The following is an 18,312-nucleotide window of genomic DNA, read 5'->3' as shown; positions in this document are numbered from 1 at the left end:
GACAAACAAACCCTCCGCTCCCGACAGTTTCATTCTTTGGGACACATTGAAGGCCTATCTGAGGGGACAGATCATTTTCTATACTAAAGGGTTGAAGAGAAAACACGGTGCGGAACTGAATGCCCTTGAATCTGAAATCTCTGAGCTAGAGAGAACCTACCAAAGAGGCCCGACTAAAGATCTATACAGGTTTTTGGTAAATAAAAAACTGAAATATAATATTCTGAACACATATCAAGCTGAGAGGGCCATCACTAAATCAAACCAGCGTTATTACGAGCTTGGAGAGAAAGCTCACAAAGTATTGGCATGGCAACTGAAAGCGGACAATTAATGCTATAGAAACTCTTACTAATGAGATATCTTTCGACCTTACTGAAATGAATGATACTTTTAAGAAATACTACGAAGACCTCTACACTTCCCAATCAAGTGATGATCTATCAGAGATCAACTCCTTTCTCTCCTCTCTCAACCTCCCATGCCTGTCAGAGGAAGACAGAGAGCACCCGAGTGAACACTTCTCATTTCCTGAATTGCTGGAGGCCATTAAATCCTTACCTTCTAATAAATCTCCTGGGGAAGATGGCTTCCCTCCAGAGTTAGCTACCTACAACTACAACACTTTATTAGGGTGACTCTCAAGGGACAATGGAACCTACCTAAGATGTCACCTATTGAACAACTCTGCCACGCAGACCAATCACTGTTCAAGACCGTTTCCCATGTTTACGATGCTCTTATATCAGGACTAACACTGCCTGAGCTAGATAAACACCGACTTAGATGGGAAAAAGATCTGGGTATTGATCTTGATGAGGGTCTATGGAGTGACCTATGCAGGGATGGTGTTACATCCACATTGAACTCCAGATACAGACTGATCCAGTTTAATTCCCTCCATCAGCTCTATATCACCCCATCTAGACTGCACAAGTTCAACCCTGATATCTCCTCCCTATGTTTTAGATGTGGCTCAGATGAAGGAACATTCCTCCATTCCACTTGGCAGTGGTCAAACTACACGGTTTCTGGCAGGGGGTATGCGATACCATATCCTCAATTCACGGGGTTGCATTCCCTTTAGACCTGGAGCTCTGTCTACTGGGTACATTTACTAACTCCAATCTTAGGCAAAGCCATACTTTTAAGCTAACAGAAATATTGCTAGCGGTTGCCAAGAAATGTATTGCCTTGAAATGGAAATCCGATTCCTCCCTGCCAATTGCAATGTGGCTAAGTTAATAGTTGTATCCCACTGGAGAAAATCACTTACTGCTTGAGGAATAAGTTAGAGACATTTTACAGAATTTGGCAACCTTTTATTGACTATTTGGAGAATCTTCCCTCACATCACATTGATTGAATCTCTATAAATCCTTATAATGTTTCACACATAATGTATGGTATGTAGCTTATGGCAGGTGACTGACTATATGATCCAATGTCTCGTTATGATTATTTTTTATTTTACTCTTTATTATGACTTATTTATTGTATGTTTGTATATATAATTATTATAATTATACTTTATTTTTTATTTTCCCATGATGTCAAGCAAAGAGGCACTGAGTTTGAAGGTAGGCCTTGAAATACATCCACAGGTACACCTCCAATTGACTCAAATGATGTCAATTAGCCTATCAGAAGCTTCTAAAGCCATGACATCATTTTCTGGAATTTTCCAAGTTTTTTATTAAAGGCACAGTCAACTTAGTGTATATAAACTTCTGACTCACTGGAATTGTGATACAGTGAATTGTAAGTGAAATAATCTGTAAACAATTGTTGGAAAAATGTATTGTGTCATGCACAAAGTAGATGTCCTAACCAACTTGCCAAGAAATTTGTGGAGTGGTCGAAAAACGAGTTTTGATGACTCCAACCTAAGTGTATGTTAACTTCCGACTTCAACTGTATGTATGGCAGGACCAAATTGGAGAGCTAGGTAAGAGTAAGCCCATGTAATGCTTTGTAGGTTAGCAGTAAAACATTGAAATCAGCCCTAGCCTTAACAGGAAGCCAGTGTAGGGAGTCATGCACTGGAGTAATATGATCACATTTTGGAGTTCTAGTCAAGAATCTAGCAGCCGTGTTTAGCACTAACTGAAGTGTTTTTAGTGCTTTATCCAGTTAGCCAGATAGTAGAGCATTGCAGTAGTCTAATCTAAAAGTGACAAAGCATGAAATAGCTTTTCTGCATAATTTTTGGACAAAACGTTTCTGATCTTTGCAATGTTACGGAAATGGAAAAAAGCTGTCCTTGAAATATTTTATTTTGATATGCTCATCAAAAGAGGTCCTTCACATTTTTATTTGAGATGACCGATCAATCATCAAGATTAATTGTAAGAACCAACAGTAGATCTCTCTCTCTGTTTTGTCTGAGTTTAAAAGTAAAACATTTGCCACCATCCACTTCCTTATGTATGAAACACAGGCTTCCAGGCAAGGCAATTTTGGGGCTTCTCCATGTTTTATTGAAATGTACAGCTGTGTGTCGTCCAACATTTCAGTGAAAGTTGACATTGTGTTTCTGAATGACATCACCAAGAGGTACTATATATAGTGAAAACAATAGTGGTCCTAAAATGGAACCTTGAGGAACGCCGAAACTTACAATTGATTTGTCAGATGATTAAGCATCCATGATATGTTTCTGACAGATAAGATCAAACCAGGCTAGAACTTGTCCGTGTAATCTCTCCAAAAGAATGTGGTGATCGATGGTGTCAAAGGCAGCACTAAGGTCTAGGAGCACGAGGACAGATGCAGAGCCTTGGTCTGACGCCATTAAAAGGTAATTTATCGTCTTCACAAGTGCAGTCCCAGTGCTATAATGGTGTCTAAAACCAGACTGAAGCATTTCGTATACATTATTTGTCTTCAGGAATGCAGTGAGTTGCTGCGCAACAGCTTTTTCAAACATTTGAGAGGAATGGGAGATTTGATATAGGCCAATAGTTTAAAAAAACATTTTCCAGGTCAAGGTTTGTCTTTTTCAAGAGAGGCTTTATGACTGCCACTTTTAGTGACTTTGGTACATCCATGTGACTGGGCCAGTTCGTTTTGCATGGACTGGTCCACTTAGATTGCTTTCCATCTTAATTTTTTATAATCTTCTAGCAGTATAACATGACTGAAGTGCCAGGGGTTCCCCTGACCTAGTCTGCTTTGGGCAGACTCTCTTCCCAATATTCTTGCATTTTGACCAAACATGCCTGCTGGTAAACAGTGCACTGCCACCATCAGGCAAAGATTGTTGGTACAAAACATTAGGAACACCTTTGTAATATTGAGTTCCAACCCCTTTTCCCTCAGAACAGCCTCAATCTGTCAGGGCATGGACTACAATGTGTCAAAAGCGTTCCACAGGGATGCTGGCCCTTGTTGACTCCAATGCTTCCCACAGTGTCAAGTTGGCTGGATGTCCTTTGGGTGGTGGACCATTGTTGATACACAAAGGGATATAGATATTTTGTCTTGGCCATTCAATCTCTGAATGATTCTTCTTCTTCGGTGGATCTTATACAACTTAAAGGTGCCTACACTGCCACCTACTGTACTAAAGTGTTAGGTCAGTCACAGCCTACCTACATAAAATTCTCTTCATTATTCCTGTTCCTAAAAGGAATTTTTTTTTGCCATCAACTAACCCTACACCTATGTACCACAAATCTCATACTCCCAGGTACAGCTCTGCCGCTGCCACCTACACTCATTAAAACCCCACTACCCCATTCCACTACTTTGACCTTATCTACTCCTGTACCATGCCAATGGCCTGGAAAGACAGGACACCACCCCTCAACAGACCCTATAACTCTTCTGAAGTCAAATCTCGTATATCCAAATACTTTGATTTGGATATACGATGTGATTTTGCTTGATTTACGTTCCATTTCTGCAGTACAGTTAATAGCGATTGCTATGAATGCTAAGAAGCCATTCTTACTGAAGCATTTCTCACTCATCACCCTATCTCTCTGTGCTGGCACAAATCTACTGCTCACTGGGATCCTCTCTGGATCCATCCTCCTCCACTTTCTTCACTGCATCAGCATACGACACGCTCTGCACTATTCTGACTCTGACCACTTCAACCTGCCCATCTCACACTGGACACTTCCGATCCCCAGCAACATGAGCACCCCTATAGTTGACACACACAACTTTATCCACCGAAACTATACAATCCTCTGTCCCATGCCATTCTACACACTTCCCACATCTTGGAATCTCCCTCCCACACTGCTGCAACATGACCATAAAGGTTGCACCTGAAACAGTGCAGTGTATTCTGCACAAAAGCAGGATGACTTCTTATGGAGTATTCGGAAGTTTGGATGAATGAGGTTCCCAATGTAAACTACCTGTTACTCAGGCCCAGAAGCTAGGATATGCATATAATTGGTAGTATTGGATAGAAAAAGAATGTCTGTGAGTATAACAGAACTGATATGGCAGGTGAAAACCCGAGGACAATCCATCCAGAATTGTTTTTTTCAGCTCACCACTGATTACTATTGCTGTCAATGGGAATATAAAAGGAATACCTCCCAGAATGCAGTTCCTAGGGCTTCCACTAGATGTCAACATTCTTTAGAAAGAATTTCAGGCTTGTTTTTTGATAAATGAGCTAGAATTTGTAGTTTTTGTAGGTGGCTCCTATTTTGGCTGTAGTGTTTGTAACGTGTTCCTGTGAGTGCGCGCACTTCGTTATTTATCCCTGGTAATGACAATACTATTCTCCGTCTTAAATTGTATTGTTTATTTACATATTAGGGTACCTGAGGTTTGATTAGAAATGTTGTTTAACTTGTTTGGACGAAGTATATTGGTAACGTTTGGGATTCTTTTTGTATGCATATTGAACGAGGGAAACCGGTGGATTATTGAATGAAGAGCGGCAACTAAACTAACTTTTTTGGGATATAAAGAAGGACTTTATCGGACAAAACGACCATTTGTGATGTAGCTGGGACCTTTTGAATTGCCAACAGAGGAAGATCTTCAAAGGTAAGTGATTTATTTTATCGCTATTTCTGACTTTAGTTATGCCTCTGCTTGGTTGGAAAATGTTTGTGGCGTGCTCCGGTGAGGGTGCGCACTTGGTTATTTATCTGCAGGAATGAACATACTATTTTCCGTCTTAAATTGAACCATTTATTTACATATTAGGGTACCTGAGGATTGATTAGAAACGTTGTTTGACTTGTTTGGACAAAGTATATTGGTAACATTTGCGATTAATTTTGTATGCATTTTGAACAAGGGGAAACCGGGGGATTATTGAATGAAGCGCGCCAACTAAACGGACTTTTGGGATATAAAGAAGGACTTTATCGAAATAAACAAACATTTGTGATGTAGCTGGTACCTTTTTGAGATTTCCGTACCCAACTACAACATTTTCCATCAAGATAGAACTGCCAAAGGGGGAGGAGTTGCAATCTACTGCAGAGATAGTCAGCAAAGTTCTGTCATACTTTCCAGGTCTATACCCAAACAGTTCGAACTTCTAATTTTAAAAATTATAATCTCTCGAGAAATAAGTCTCTCACTGTTGCCGCCTGCTATCGATGTCCCTCCGGTCCCAGCTGTGCCATGGACACCATTTGTGAATTGATCGCCCCCCATCTAGCTTCAGAGTTCGTTCTGTTAGTTGACCTAAACTGGGATATGCTTAACAGCACGGCAGTCCTACATTCTAAGCTAGATGCCCTCAATCTCACACAAATCATCAAGGAACCCACCAGGTACAACCCTAAATCCGTAAACATGACCAACTTGCACTCCAAATGCACCTCTGTTTTCAATCAGGATCTCAGCAATCACTGCCTCATTGCCTGTATCCGCTATTGGTCCGCGGTCAAACGACCACCCCTCATCACTGTCAAACGCTCCCTAAAAGACTTCTGCGAGCCTTTCTAATTGACCTGGCCCCGGTATCCGGGAAGGATATTGACCTCATCCCGTCAAGAGAGGATGCCTGGTCGTTCTTTAAAAGTAATTTCCTCACCATCTTAAATAAGCATGCCCCTTTCAAAGAATGTAGAACTAAGAACAGATATAGCCCTTGGTTCACTCCAGACCTGACTGCCCTTGACCAGCACAAAAACATCCTGTGGTGGACTGCAATAGCATCAAATAGTCCCCGCGATATGCAACTGTTCAGGGAAGTCAGGAACCAATACACCCAGTCAGTCAGGAAAGCAAAGGCTAGCTTTTTCAAGCAGAAATTTGCATCCTGTAGTTCTAACTCCAAAAAGTTTTGGGGCACTGTAAAGTCCATGGAGAACAAGAGCACCTCCTCCCAAGTGCCCACTGCACTGAGGCTAGGTAACACGGTCACCACCGATAAATTCATGATAATCAAAAATTTCAATAAGCATTTCTCAACGGCTGGCCATGCCTTCCTCCTGGCTACTCCAATCCCGGCCAACAGCTCCGCCCCCCCGCAGCTACATGCCCAAGCCTCCCCAGCTTCTCCTTCACCCAAATTCAGATAGCTGATGTTCTGAAAGAGCTGCAAAACCTGGACCCGTACAAATCAGCTGGGCTAGACAATCTGGACCCTCTCTTTCCGCCGCCATTGTTGCAACCCCTATTACTAGCCTGTTCAACCTCTCTTTCGTATTGTCCGAGATCCCTAAAGATTGAAAAGCTGCCGCGGTAATCCTCTTCTTCAAAGGGGGTGACACCCTGGACCCAAACTGTTACAGATCTATATCCATCCTGCCCTGCCTTTCTAAAGTCCAGTTAATAAACAGATCACTGACCATTTCAAATCCCACCGTACCTTCTCTGCTGTCTTATCCGGTTTCCGAGCCTGTCACGGGTGCACCTCAGCCACGTTCGAGGTGCTAAACGATATCATAACCACCATCGATAAAAGACAGTACTGTGCAGCCGTCTTCATCGACCTGGCCAAGACTCAATAGCCTTTGTTTTTCTAATGACTGCCTCGCCTGGTTCACCAACTACTCTGCAGACAGAGTTCAGTGTGTCAAATTGGAGGGCCTGTTGTCCGGACCTCTGGCAGTCTCTATTCTCGGGCCGACTCTTTTCTCTGTATATATCAATGATGCCACTCTTGCTACGGGCGATTCCATGATCCACCTCTACGCAGACGACACCATTCTGTATACTTATGGCCCTTCCTTGGACACTGTGCTAACTAACCTCCAAACGAGCTTCAATGCCATAAAACACTCCTTCCGTGGCCTTCAACTGCTCTTAAACGCTAGTAAAACTAAATGCATGCTTTTCAACCGTTCGCTGCCCGTACCCGCCCGCCCGAATAGCATCACCACCCTGGACGATTCCGACCTAGAGTATGTGTACAACTATAAATACCTAGGTGTCTGGTTAGACTGTAAACTCTCCTTCCAGACTCATATTAAACATTTATAATCCAAAATCAAATCTAGAATGATGGCGTTTCTCCAAAACCCAACCTTCTGTTCCTTAGTTCAATTTACAAGTCTGGCTATCTCTGACCTCTCATTGTTTCCTTCACGACCATACCTGCTCAACTGTACACTTACGACCTTGCTCCAGCCACCGCAATCATGTTAGTAAAACCCTAGTTCACGATCCATGTCTCAAGGCTTAACAATCCTGATTTTAACCTGTCTCCACCGCTTAATCTACACTGACTAAAGTGGATATAACAGGTGGGATCAGTAAGGGATCACAGCTTTCTCCTGGATTCACTTGATCAGTCTGTTTTGTACACTCCTTTAAATGGAATATCAGCAATCTACATTAGATTTGCATATCATGCAACCAGTCCTTTAACAAAATTCACCTGACCCAGAAGATTCGATCATCAATAGGCGCTAAAGGTAGTTAGCATCTGAATGGGCTAGATATAGCCTAGGCCTACCAATGATATGGTGTTATAGGACAGAATAAATTGAATATATTTGGAGGAGTGTGTCTTTTGTAGCCGGACTAGAGGCGCTCCTTGGAAATGGGGATGGATACAAGCCAAATAGAGTGTCCTGCACTGAAGGACGAACTTCAGTGTGTGAATTGTGAATAATACAAAGGCCTCATGAGTAGACCATTTTAGAAACCTTTTATGGATCGGCTTCTTGACAAACGAAACAGAATACAAGCAATTCTTACAGGAAAATACCATAATTGCTTCTAAATATGAGTGTCACCGGATCATCTCTTCTTCCATGATGAGCAAATAGCCTACATGGAGGGGTTTTCACACACATCCAAAATAATAACAGGAGCTGGCTAAAATAATGTACAATAACCTCCTAGATAGATAAAAGGGGATGCTCCCAAACTTGATCTTCTAATAAAACGTTGGTGATTTAAGATTTATTTTGAAGCCGTCTGATGAGCCAAACCCTTGGTGATAGTCGCGACTACTTGGCTAATGCATTGGGCAGGACAAAATAAATAGCTTTCATTGAGAGGAGGGGAGGCTATGCTTGGTTTTTAATAAATATTTTATTAAAAATAATATTTTTTTAATGTTTCTAAATACGAGGTTTACTGGTACAAAATGCACATCCCTCTTGTCCCATGGGCAAATGGTCACTGTACGTCACAGCTGGATAGGCTGCGTTTCCACTGTCAAAATCCATGCTATAATAGCAAACACGTTACTTCTAAAAGACCAGGTTTTGGTTGGTCTTAAATATCCCATCAGCGCTGCCTGAAATTGGCACTTTAGCAGACATTTTCAACACTACACCTCACACATTGCCACCACTCACACCTCAGCGCAAGCGAATTCGTATAAGACAGGTAAATTACCAATCCTGGCGCTAAGGTTTGAAAACAGAAGAGTGACAGCTTTAACAGGTCGAAATTGCAAATGAGTGTGGGTAGCATAGAGCCCAAGAAATCTTACTTTCAATTTCCAAAAATAAACTCAACAGTCCAATTTCAATAGACGTGTTTTACTGGGAAGGGGAAAATATAACAAAAACAATACAACTAAGTAACCTAATGATGTCTGTAGTAATGGTTTCAAACCTTTTTTTATGCAGGCAAAATGGCAGAGTCCAGTGTTCATAGTAAGTCAACATGTTACTTTCTCAGATGGCATTGGTTGTTTTTCTTGCTTAGATGTACTGGTCTGACATTTCATCTAAATATGTCAGTTATAAAGTGGTAAGCTGTTACAAAAAGTAGCTGAGCTGATAGACCACCTTTTCTTCTTTTTTTTACATAAGGCAGCTGCAATAATGATTAAGGTCACGGAATTAACAATAAAGGTTCCCTCTTTAATATCCCTTGCAGATAATCCAAGGATGAGAAAATTCTTCACTGTTGTCAGTGGCAATACCTTGGGGTCTCATAAGGACTTTTTGAAACAACTCACCATGCAACGAGACTTTACTGAAGTGATGACCCCGGAGAAGAGTGATGTCATCATAACTTTCTGTCCTATCGTCAGTCGTGCTAGGACTGATATTGAAGCAGCACTGCAGGAGATCCCAAGTAACGAAGCAAAGTTGACATATACTGTATATCTGAAATGTTTTATATGAAATCCATGTCCGTGTTGACCTATGTATCTAGCAAGGCGCTAATTCTGAGTGTTTTATTTGTTAGCTTTTTGTTATGCTAAACATTTTTTTGTCACTCTCTATACAGCTGGTAAATGTGTTGTTTTGGTGGTGCTGCATCATTCCTTCAACCCAGACTGCACAGTACCTGACAGTAGCAGACTGGTGACCAGAGGTGATATGCTAACAGTGGACTGTCTGTTCCATGAGAACCAGGGACTACTGGACTGTCCTCGCAATACAGAAGCAGTCCGTACGATTTGGAGCCATCTGAACATACAGCCAATTCACCCTACCAACAACCTACATGTACCAGAAGTACATTTCTCTCATACTCCCCATGCATACTTTTGTCATGTTTTTTTATTGACCCATTCAAATGTGTCATATGACCTATACAGAGTCTGATAGTCTTAGAGTAATGATTGCTAGTTAAAAAAAGGTGAATACAGTGCATTCGGAAAGTATTCAGACCCCCACCCGGTTACTCAACCCTGCACTTTAGAAGCTGCTGCCCTATGTACATAGACATGAAATCATTGGTCACTTTAATAATGGAACACTAGTCACTTTTATAATGAGAAGGGCCATGGCCAGAGAGGTGACCAAGAATCCGATGGTCACTCTGACAAAGCTCCGGAGTTCCTCTGTGGAGATAGGAGAACCTTCCATTAGGACAACCATCTCTGCAACACTCCACCAATCAGGCCTTTATGGTAGAGTGGCCAGATGGAAGCCACTCCTCAGTAAAAGGCACATGAAAGCCCGCTTGGAGTTTGCCAAAAAGCACCTAAATAACTCAGGCGATGAGAAACAAGATTCTCTGGTCTGATGAAACCAAGATTGAACTCTTTGACCTGAATGCCAAGTGTCACGTCTGGAGGAAACCTGCCACCATCCCTACGGTGAAGCATGGTGGTGGCAGCATCCTGATATGGGGATGTTTTTCAGTGGCAGGGACTGGGAGACTAGTCAGGATTGAGGGAAAGATGAATGGTGCAAAGTACAAAGTGGTCCTTGATGAAAACCTGTTCAGGACCTCAGACTAGGCCCAAAGGTTCACCAACGACCTTAAGCACACAGCCAAGATAATGCAGGAGTGGCTTTGGGACAAGTCTCTGAATGTCCTTGAGTGGCCCAGCCAGTGCCCGGACTTGAACCTGATCAAACATCTCTGGAGAGACCTGAAAATAGCTGTGCAGCGGCTCTCCCCATCCAACCTGACAGAGCTTGAGAGGATCTGCAGAGAAGAATGGAGAAACTCCCCAAATACAGGTGTGCCAAGCTTGTAGAGTCAAACACAAGAAGACTCAAGGCTGTAAATCGCTGTCAAAGGTGCTTCAACAAAGTACTGAGTAAACGGTCTGAATACTTATGCAAATTTAATATTTCAGTTATGTATTTTCATACATTTGCAAACATTTTTAAAAAACTGTTTTTGCTTTGTCATTATGGGATACTGTGTGTAGATTGATGAGGATTTTTTTCAATCAACTTTAGAATAAGGCTGTAACGTAACAAAATGTGGAAAAAGTCAAGGGGTCTGAATACTTTCCGAATGCACTGTAAATCCTGGAAAACTTTGAGCAGAGTAATGAGTATTCTCATTTCAGCCATCGCTTCATTGCTGAAGATATTAGCATAGTTGTACAGTTAGGGTACAACGTTTATAATAGATTCTTATCAAGTCAGTACACTTTCAAAGAGTTGTGCGGGATACATTTTTTTGTAGAGTAATTTCTGAACGTTTTTCTCTGTTGCAGCTGGAACCACTAAAAGGTACTGTAATGACTACTTCTATCATGTTAAGGAAACCTCCATTTTCGGAAACTTTAAACAATGTTACTCACTTTTCTGTGTTGGCATTACTCAAAGTTTTAAAGATGAGAAATCACTGAGAGTCAGACTTTTTTTTTTGGTTCTCTGGCGTAGCAGAGATTATTATAGTGATTAAGAAGTGTAACTCACCTCCAGTTTTCAAACATTTGGTTCACAGCCACTGCCTACAATATTCTAGTTACATATATTCTAAATATATGGCTCTGGCTGCCACTGTCATCTGTTAAAGGTGCAATTTGTAGTTTGTAGGGCATATTACATGCACGATAGAGGCTGAATCATGGTCCCCAACAATTTGATTACCTTTGATCCAGGCATGCTATTGCAGGCCAAAGACTGTAGAAACTAAGGCCAGTATTCAGTCCGATTGCGGGTTGTCGACAATGAGATTTGTGAATGAGATCTCTGCGAATGCTGGAAATTGCCTTCAGGAGACACATTGACAATCCGCGGTCGGATTGAATCTCGGCCTGAATAAATACCTACACAACATTCTGGGTTTTAATGTCATAGATTTAGCCGGTGGTAACTTGTGGAAAAGACACCAGCTGGAATGCGGTTCTAACCAATCAGCATTCAGGATTAGACCCGTTGTATAAATATCTTATACCCCTGTTGGGATCCCATTCCTGGGATGCCATTCCACCCATCCCTGCTTGTTGGGATGCACCACTCCCTAGCATTCTTCTCGCCAATGTCCAGTCTCTTGACAACAAGGTTGATGAAATCCGAGCAAGGGTAGCATTCCAGGGGGACATCAGAGACTGTAACGTTCTTTGCTTCACGGAAACATAGCTCACTGGAGAGACGCTATCGGAGGCGGTGCAGCCAGCGGGTTTCTCCACGCATCGCGCCGACAGAAACAAACATCTTTCTGGTAAGAAGAGGGGCGGGGGCGTATGCCTTATGGCTAACGAGACGTGGTGTGATCACAGAAACATACAGGAACTCAAATCCTTCTGTTCACCTGATTTAGAATTCCTCACAATCAAATGTCGACCGCATTATCTACCAAGAGAATTTTCTTCGATTATAATCACAGCCGTATATATTCCCCCCAAGCAGACACATCGATGGCTCTGAACAAACTTTATTTGACTCTTTGCAAACTGGAATCCATACATCCTGAGGCTGCATTCATTGTAGCTGGGGATTTTAACAAGGCTAATCTGAAAACAAGACTCCCTAAATTGTATCAGCATATCGATTGCGCAACCAGGGCTGGAAAAACCTTGGATCATTGTTATTCTAACTTCCGCGACGCATAAAAGGCCCTGCCCCGCCCTCCTTTCGGAAAAGCTGACCACGACTCCATTTTGTTGATCCCTGCCTACAGACAGAAACTAAAACAAGAAGCTCCCACGCTGAGGTCTGTCCAATGCTGGTCCGACCAAGCTGATTCCACACTCCAAGACTGCTTCCATCACGTGGACTGGGATATGTTTCGTATTGCGTCAGATAACAACATTGACGAATACGCTGATTCGGTGTGCGAGTTCATTAGAACGTGCGTTGAAGATGTCGTTCCCATAGCAACGATTAAAACATTCCCTAACCAGAAACCGTGGATTGATGGCAGCATTCGCGTGAAACTGAAAGCGCAAACCACTGCTTTTAATCAGGGCAAGGTGACTGGTAACATGACCGAATACAAACAGTGCAGCTATTCCCTCCGCAAGGCTATCAAACAAGCTAAGCGTCAGTATAGAGACAAAGTAGAATCTCAATTCAACGGCTCAGACACAAGAGGTATATGGCAGGGTCTACAGTCAATCACGGACTACAAGAAGAAAACCAGCCCAGTCACGGACCAGGATGTCTTGCTCCCAGGCAGACTAAATAACTTTTTTGCCCGCTTTGAGGACAATACAGTGCCACTGACACGGCCTGCAACGAAGACATGCGGACTCTCCTTCACTGCAGCCGAGGTGAGTAAAACATTTAAACGTGTTAACCCTCGCAAGGCTGCAGACCCAGACGGCATCCCCAGCCGCGCCCTCAGAGCATGTGCAGACCAGCTGGCCGGTGTGTTTACGGACATATTCAATCAATCCCTATACCAGTCTGCTGTTCCCACATGCTTCAAGAGGGCCACCATTGTTCCTGTTCCCAAGAAAGCTAAGGTAACTGAGCTAAACGACTACCGCCCCGTAGCACTCACTTCCGTCATCATGAAGTGCTTTGAGAGACTAGTCAAGGACCATATCACCTCCACCCTGCCTGACACCCTAGACCCACTCCAATTTTCTTACCGCCCAAATAGGTCCACAGACGATGCAATCTCAACCACACTGCACACTGCCCTAACCCATCTGGACAAGAGGAATACCTATGTGAGAATGCTGTTCATCGACTACAGCTCGGCATTCAACACCATAGTACCCTCCAAGCTCGTCATCAAGCTCGAGACCCTGGGTCTCGACCCCGCCCTGTGCAACTGGGTACTGGACTTCCTGACGGGCCGCCCCCAGGTGGTGAGGGTAGGCAACAACATCTCCACCCCGCTGATTCTCAACACTGGGGCCCCACAAGGGTGCGTTCTGAGCCCTCTCCTGTACTCCCTGTTCACCCACGACTGCGTGGCCACGCACGCCTCCAACTCAATCATCAAGTTTGCGGACGACACAACAGTGGTAGGCTTGATTACCAACAACGACGAGACGGCCTACAGGGAGGAGGTGAGGGCCCTCGGAGTGTGGTGTCAGGAAAATAACCTCACACTCAACGTCAACAAAACTAAGGAGATGATTGTGGACTTCAGGAAACAGCAGAGGGAACACCCCCCTATCCACATCGATGGAACAGTAGTGGAGAGGGTAGTAAGTTTTAAGTTCCTCAGCATACACATCACAGACAAACTGAATTGGTCCACTCACACAGACAGCATCGTGAAGAAGGCGCAGCAGCGCCTCTTCAACCTCAGGAGGCTGAAGAAATTTGGCTTGTCACCAAAAGCACTCACAAACTTCTACAGATGCACAATCGAGAGCATCCTGGCGGGCTGTATCACCGCCTGGTACGGCAACTGCTCCGCCCACAACCGTAAGGCTCTCCAGAGGGTAGTGAGGTCTGCACAACGCATCACCGGGGGCAAACTACCTGCCCTCCAGGACACCTACACCACCCGATGTTACAGGAAGGCCATAAAGATCATCAAGGACAACAACCACCCGAGCCACTGCCTGTTCACCCCGCTATCATCCAGAAGGCGAGGTCAGTACAGGTGCATCAAAGCTGGGACCGAGAGACTGAAAAACAGCTTCTATCGCAAGGCCATCATCAGACTGTTAAACAGCCACCACTAACATTGAGTGGCTGCTGCCAACACACTGACTCAACTCCAGCCACTTTAATAATGGGAATTGATGGGAAATTATGTAAAATATATCACTAGCCACTTTAAACAATGCTACCTAATATAATGTTTACATACCCTACATTATTCATCTCATATGTATACGTATATACTGTACTCTATATCATCTACTGCATCCTTATGTAATACATGTATCACTAGCCACTTTAACTATGCCACTTTGTTTACATACTCATCTCATATGTATATACTGTACTCGATACCATCTACTGTATCTTGCCTATGCTGCTCTGTACCATCACTCATTCATATATCTTTATGTACATATTCTTTATCCCCTTACACTGTGTATAAGACAGTCGTTTTGGAATTGTTAGTTAGATTACTTGTTGGTTATTACTGCATTGTCGGAACTAGAAGCACAAGCATTTCGCTACACTCGCATTAACATCTGCTAACCATGTGTATGTGACAAATAAAATTTGATTTGGATTGAAATGTGACTTTTGAAAATAATGTTTATTAGTTATTATATCATTTTATGTTTTCCCAGATTCATTAAGAAATAAATGGCAAAGCGCATTATCAAAACTTCCAAAATCATTTTCAGGTGAGTTGATTTTAATTGCTATGTATGGTAATGGTAAAATAATTACACCAATTACAGGATAGGTCTAAATGTGTTACATTCTATCATCTCCACAACATGTTGGAAATGTACATTACCAGTCCTATAACTGTAGCCCTTTGTTGTCCACACATGAAATAAGGAATACATTTGGTTTAGCTTCATGCTCTGTGGTCTACCCACAGAACTCACTGCTCAGCAGCGTTGCAGTTCTTGACACACTCAAAGCGCTGTTCAAAGGCACTTAAATATTTTTTCTTGCCCATTCACCCTCTGAATGCAACACGAACACAAACCATGTCTCAATTGTCTCAAAGCTTAAAAGTCCTTCTTTAACCTGCATAAAGACCATTTAGATGGAGTGACAGCAATCGACATTAGATTAGAAAATATAAACTCAACATGCAACAGTTTCAAAGATGTTACTGTGTTACAGTTCATATAAGGAAATCAGTCAATTTAAATAAATTAATTGCTGTTACTCCTAATCCAGCATTTCCCAAACTCTGTCCTCAGGAACCCAAAGGGTGCTTGTTTTGGTTTTTGACCTAACACTACACAGCTGATTCAAAAGATCTAAACTTGATGATTATTTGAATAATCTGTGTAATGCTAGGGCAAAAAACAATACGTGCACCCCTTGGGGTCCTGAGGACCGAGTTTAGTCTATGGATTTCACATGCCTGGGAATACAGATATGCATCTGTTGGTCACAGATACCGTAAATAAAAAGTAGGGGTGTGGATCAGAAAACCAGTCAGTATCTGGTGTGACCACCATTTGCCTTATGCAGCGCGACACATCTGTTTCGCTTTGAATTGATCAGGCTGTTGATTGTGGCCGGTGGAACGTTGTCCCACTCATATTCAATGGCTGTGCGAAGTTGCTGGAGACTGGCGGGAACTGGAACACGCTATTGTACACATAGAACCAGAGCATCCCAAACATGTTCAATGGGTGACATGTCTGGTGAGTATGCAGGCAATGGAAGAACTCTGACATTTTCCGCTTCCAGGAATTGTGTACAATTCTCTAAAACAACATTGGAGGCGGCTTATGGTAGAGAAATTAACATACAATTATCTAGCAAAAGCTCTGGTGGACACTCCCGCAGTCAGCATGCCAATTGCACGGGAGGGTGCAATTGTGAATTGTGTTGTGTGACTAAACAGCACATTTTAGAGTGGCCTTTTATTGTCCCCAGCACAATGGGCACCTGTGTAATGATCATGCTGTTTAATCAGCTTCTTGACATGCCACACCTGTCAGGTGGATAGATTGTCTTGGCAAAGCAGAAATGCTCACTAACATGGATCTTTAAAAAATTGTTCTCAAACTTTGAGAGAACTAGGCTTTTTGGGCATATGGAAAATTTCTGGGATCTTTTATTTCGACTCATGAAACATGGGAGCACCACTTTACATGTTGCGTTTATATTTCTGTTGAGTATACAGTATATTGTGCGTGCAACCATTCCTTTAACAAAACTCCCCCGACAAGAAGATACTATTGTCAATTGGCGCTAAAGGTAGTTAGCGTCTATGAATGGCGTAGATATAGGCTAGGCCTGCCGATGATATGGTGTTATAGGACTGAATCATTTCAATATGTTTGGAGGAGTGTGTCTTTGGTAACCGGACAAGAGGCGCTCTTTGGAAATGGGGATGGATACAAGCCGAATAGAGTATCCTATGCACTTCATGACGAGCTACAGTGTGTGAATTGTGAAAAATACAAAAGCCTCCAGAGTAGACCATTTTAGAAACCTTTTATGAGTAGGCTTCTTGACTAATGGATGTCCAGGATAAGAAAGACACCAGACACATTGCTGTTGAATCTAGCGCTCGTTATAGTAGGGTAAGGGTAGCCTACCACGGCTCAAACGAAACGGAATACAAGCAATTGTTACAGGAAAATAACACAATTGTTTCTAAATATGAGTGTCACCAGATCATCTCTTCTTCCATGATGAACAAATTGCCTACATTGAGGGGTTTTCACACACATCCAAAATAATAACAGGAGCTGGCTAAAATAATGTACAATAGCCTCCTAGATAGATAAAAGGGGATGCTCCCAAACTTGATCTTCTAATAAAACGTTGGTGATTTAAGATTTATTTTAAAGCCGTCTGATGAGCCAAACCCTTTGTGATAGTCGCGACTACTTGGCGAATGCATTGGGCAGGACAAAATAAATAGCTTTCATTGAGAGGTGGGGAGGCTATGCTTGGTTTTTAATAAATATTTTATTAAAAATAATATTTTTTTAATGTTTCTAAATACGAGGTTTACTGGTACAAAATGCACATCCCTCTTGTCCCATGGGCAAATGGTCACTGTACGTCACAGCTGGATAGGCTGCGTTTCCACTGTCAAAATCCATGCTATAATAGCAAACACGTTACTTCTAAAAGACCAGGTTTTGGTTGGTCTTAAATATCCCATCAGCGCTGCCTTGAAATTGGCACTTTAGCAGACATTTTCAACACTACACCTCACACATTGCCACCACTCACACCTCAGCGCAAGCGAATTCGTATAAGACAGGTAAATTACCAATCCTGGCGCTAAGGTTTGAAAACAGAAGAGTGACAGCTTTAACAGGTCGAAATTGCAAATGAGTGTGGGTAGCATAGAGCCCAAGAAATCTTACTTTCAATTTCCAAAAATAAACTCAACAGTCCAATTTCAATAGACGTGTTTTACTGGGAAGGGGAAAATATAACAAAAACAATACAACTAAGTAACCTAATGATGTCTGTAGTAATGGTTTCAAACCTTTTTTTATGCAGGCAAAATGGCAGAGTCCAGTGTTCATAGTAAGTCAACATGTTACTTTCTCAGATGGCATTGGTTGTTTTTCTTGCTTAGATGTACTGGTCTGACATTTCATCTAAATATGTCAGTTATAAAGTGGTAAGCTGTTACAAAAAGTAGCTGAGCTGATAGACCACCTTTTCTTTTTTTACATAAGGCAGCTGCAAT

At 42.4% G+C, this 18,312-nt stretch overlaps 1 protein-coding gene across 4 annotated transcripts in view; it reads left to right on the top strand.

Annotated features, from left to right (window-relative positions):
- LOC110491643 (putative RNA-directed DNA polymerase from transposon BS) overlaps window positions 1–18,312 on the top strand; it is a 32,064-nt gene that overhangs the window by 10,169 nt on the left and 3,583 nt on the right. For 3 of the 4 annotated variants that reach the window (XM_090202257.1, XM_090202255.1, XM_090202258.1), the window contains exons 2-7: window positions 9,021–9,047; window positions 9,274–9,474; window positions 9,631–9,851; window positions 11,306–11,321; window positions 15,251–15,307; window positions 18,120–18,146. In XM_090202257.1, the coding sequence (XP_090058383.1) occupies window positions 9,026–9,047; window positions 9,274–9,474; window positions 9,631–9,851; window positions 11,306–11,321; window positions 15,251–15,307; window positions 18,120–18,146 (544 nt within the window). In that variant the 5' untranslated portion in view covers window positions 9,021–9,025. Of the gene's footprint in view, window positions 1–9,020; window positions 9,048–9,273; window positions 9,475–9,630; window positions 9,852–11,305; window positions 15,308–18,119; window positions 18,147–18,312 lie in introns of all 4 variants that reach the window. The other variant, XM_090202254.1, reaches the window with a different exon arrangement.

This window comes from Oncorhynchus mykiss, chromosome 16 (assembly GCF_057628025.1).
Source record: "Oncorhynchus mykiss isolate SJ-2025 chromosome 16, ASM5762802v1, whole genome shotgun sequence".
Taxonomy (NCBI): domain Eukaryota; kingdom Metazoa; phylum Chordata; class Actinopteri; order Salmoniformes; family Salmonidae; genus Oncorhynchus; species Oncorhynchus mykiss.
The sequence above is the reverse complement of the archived record's forward strand: the minus strand, read 5'-3'. Positions and strand labels throughout refer to the sequence as shown.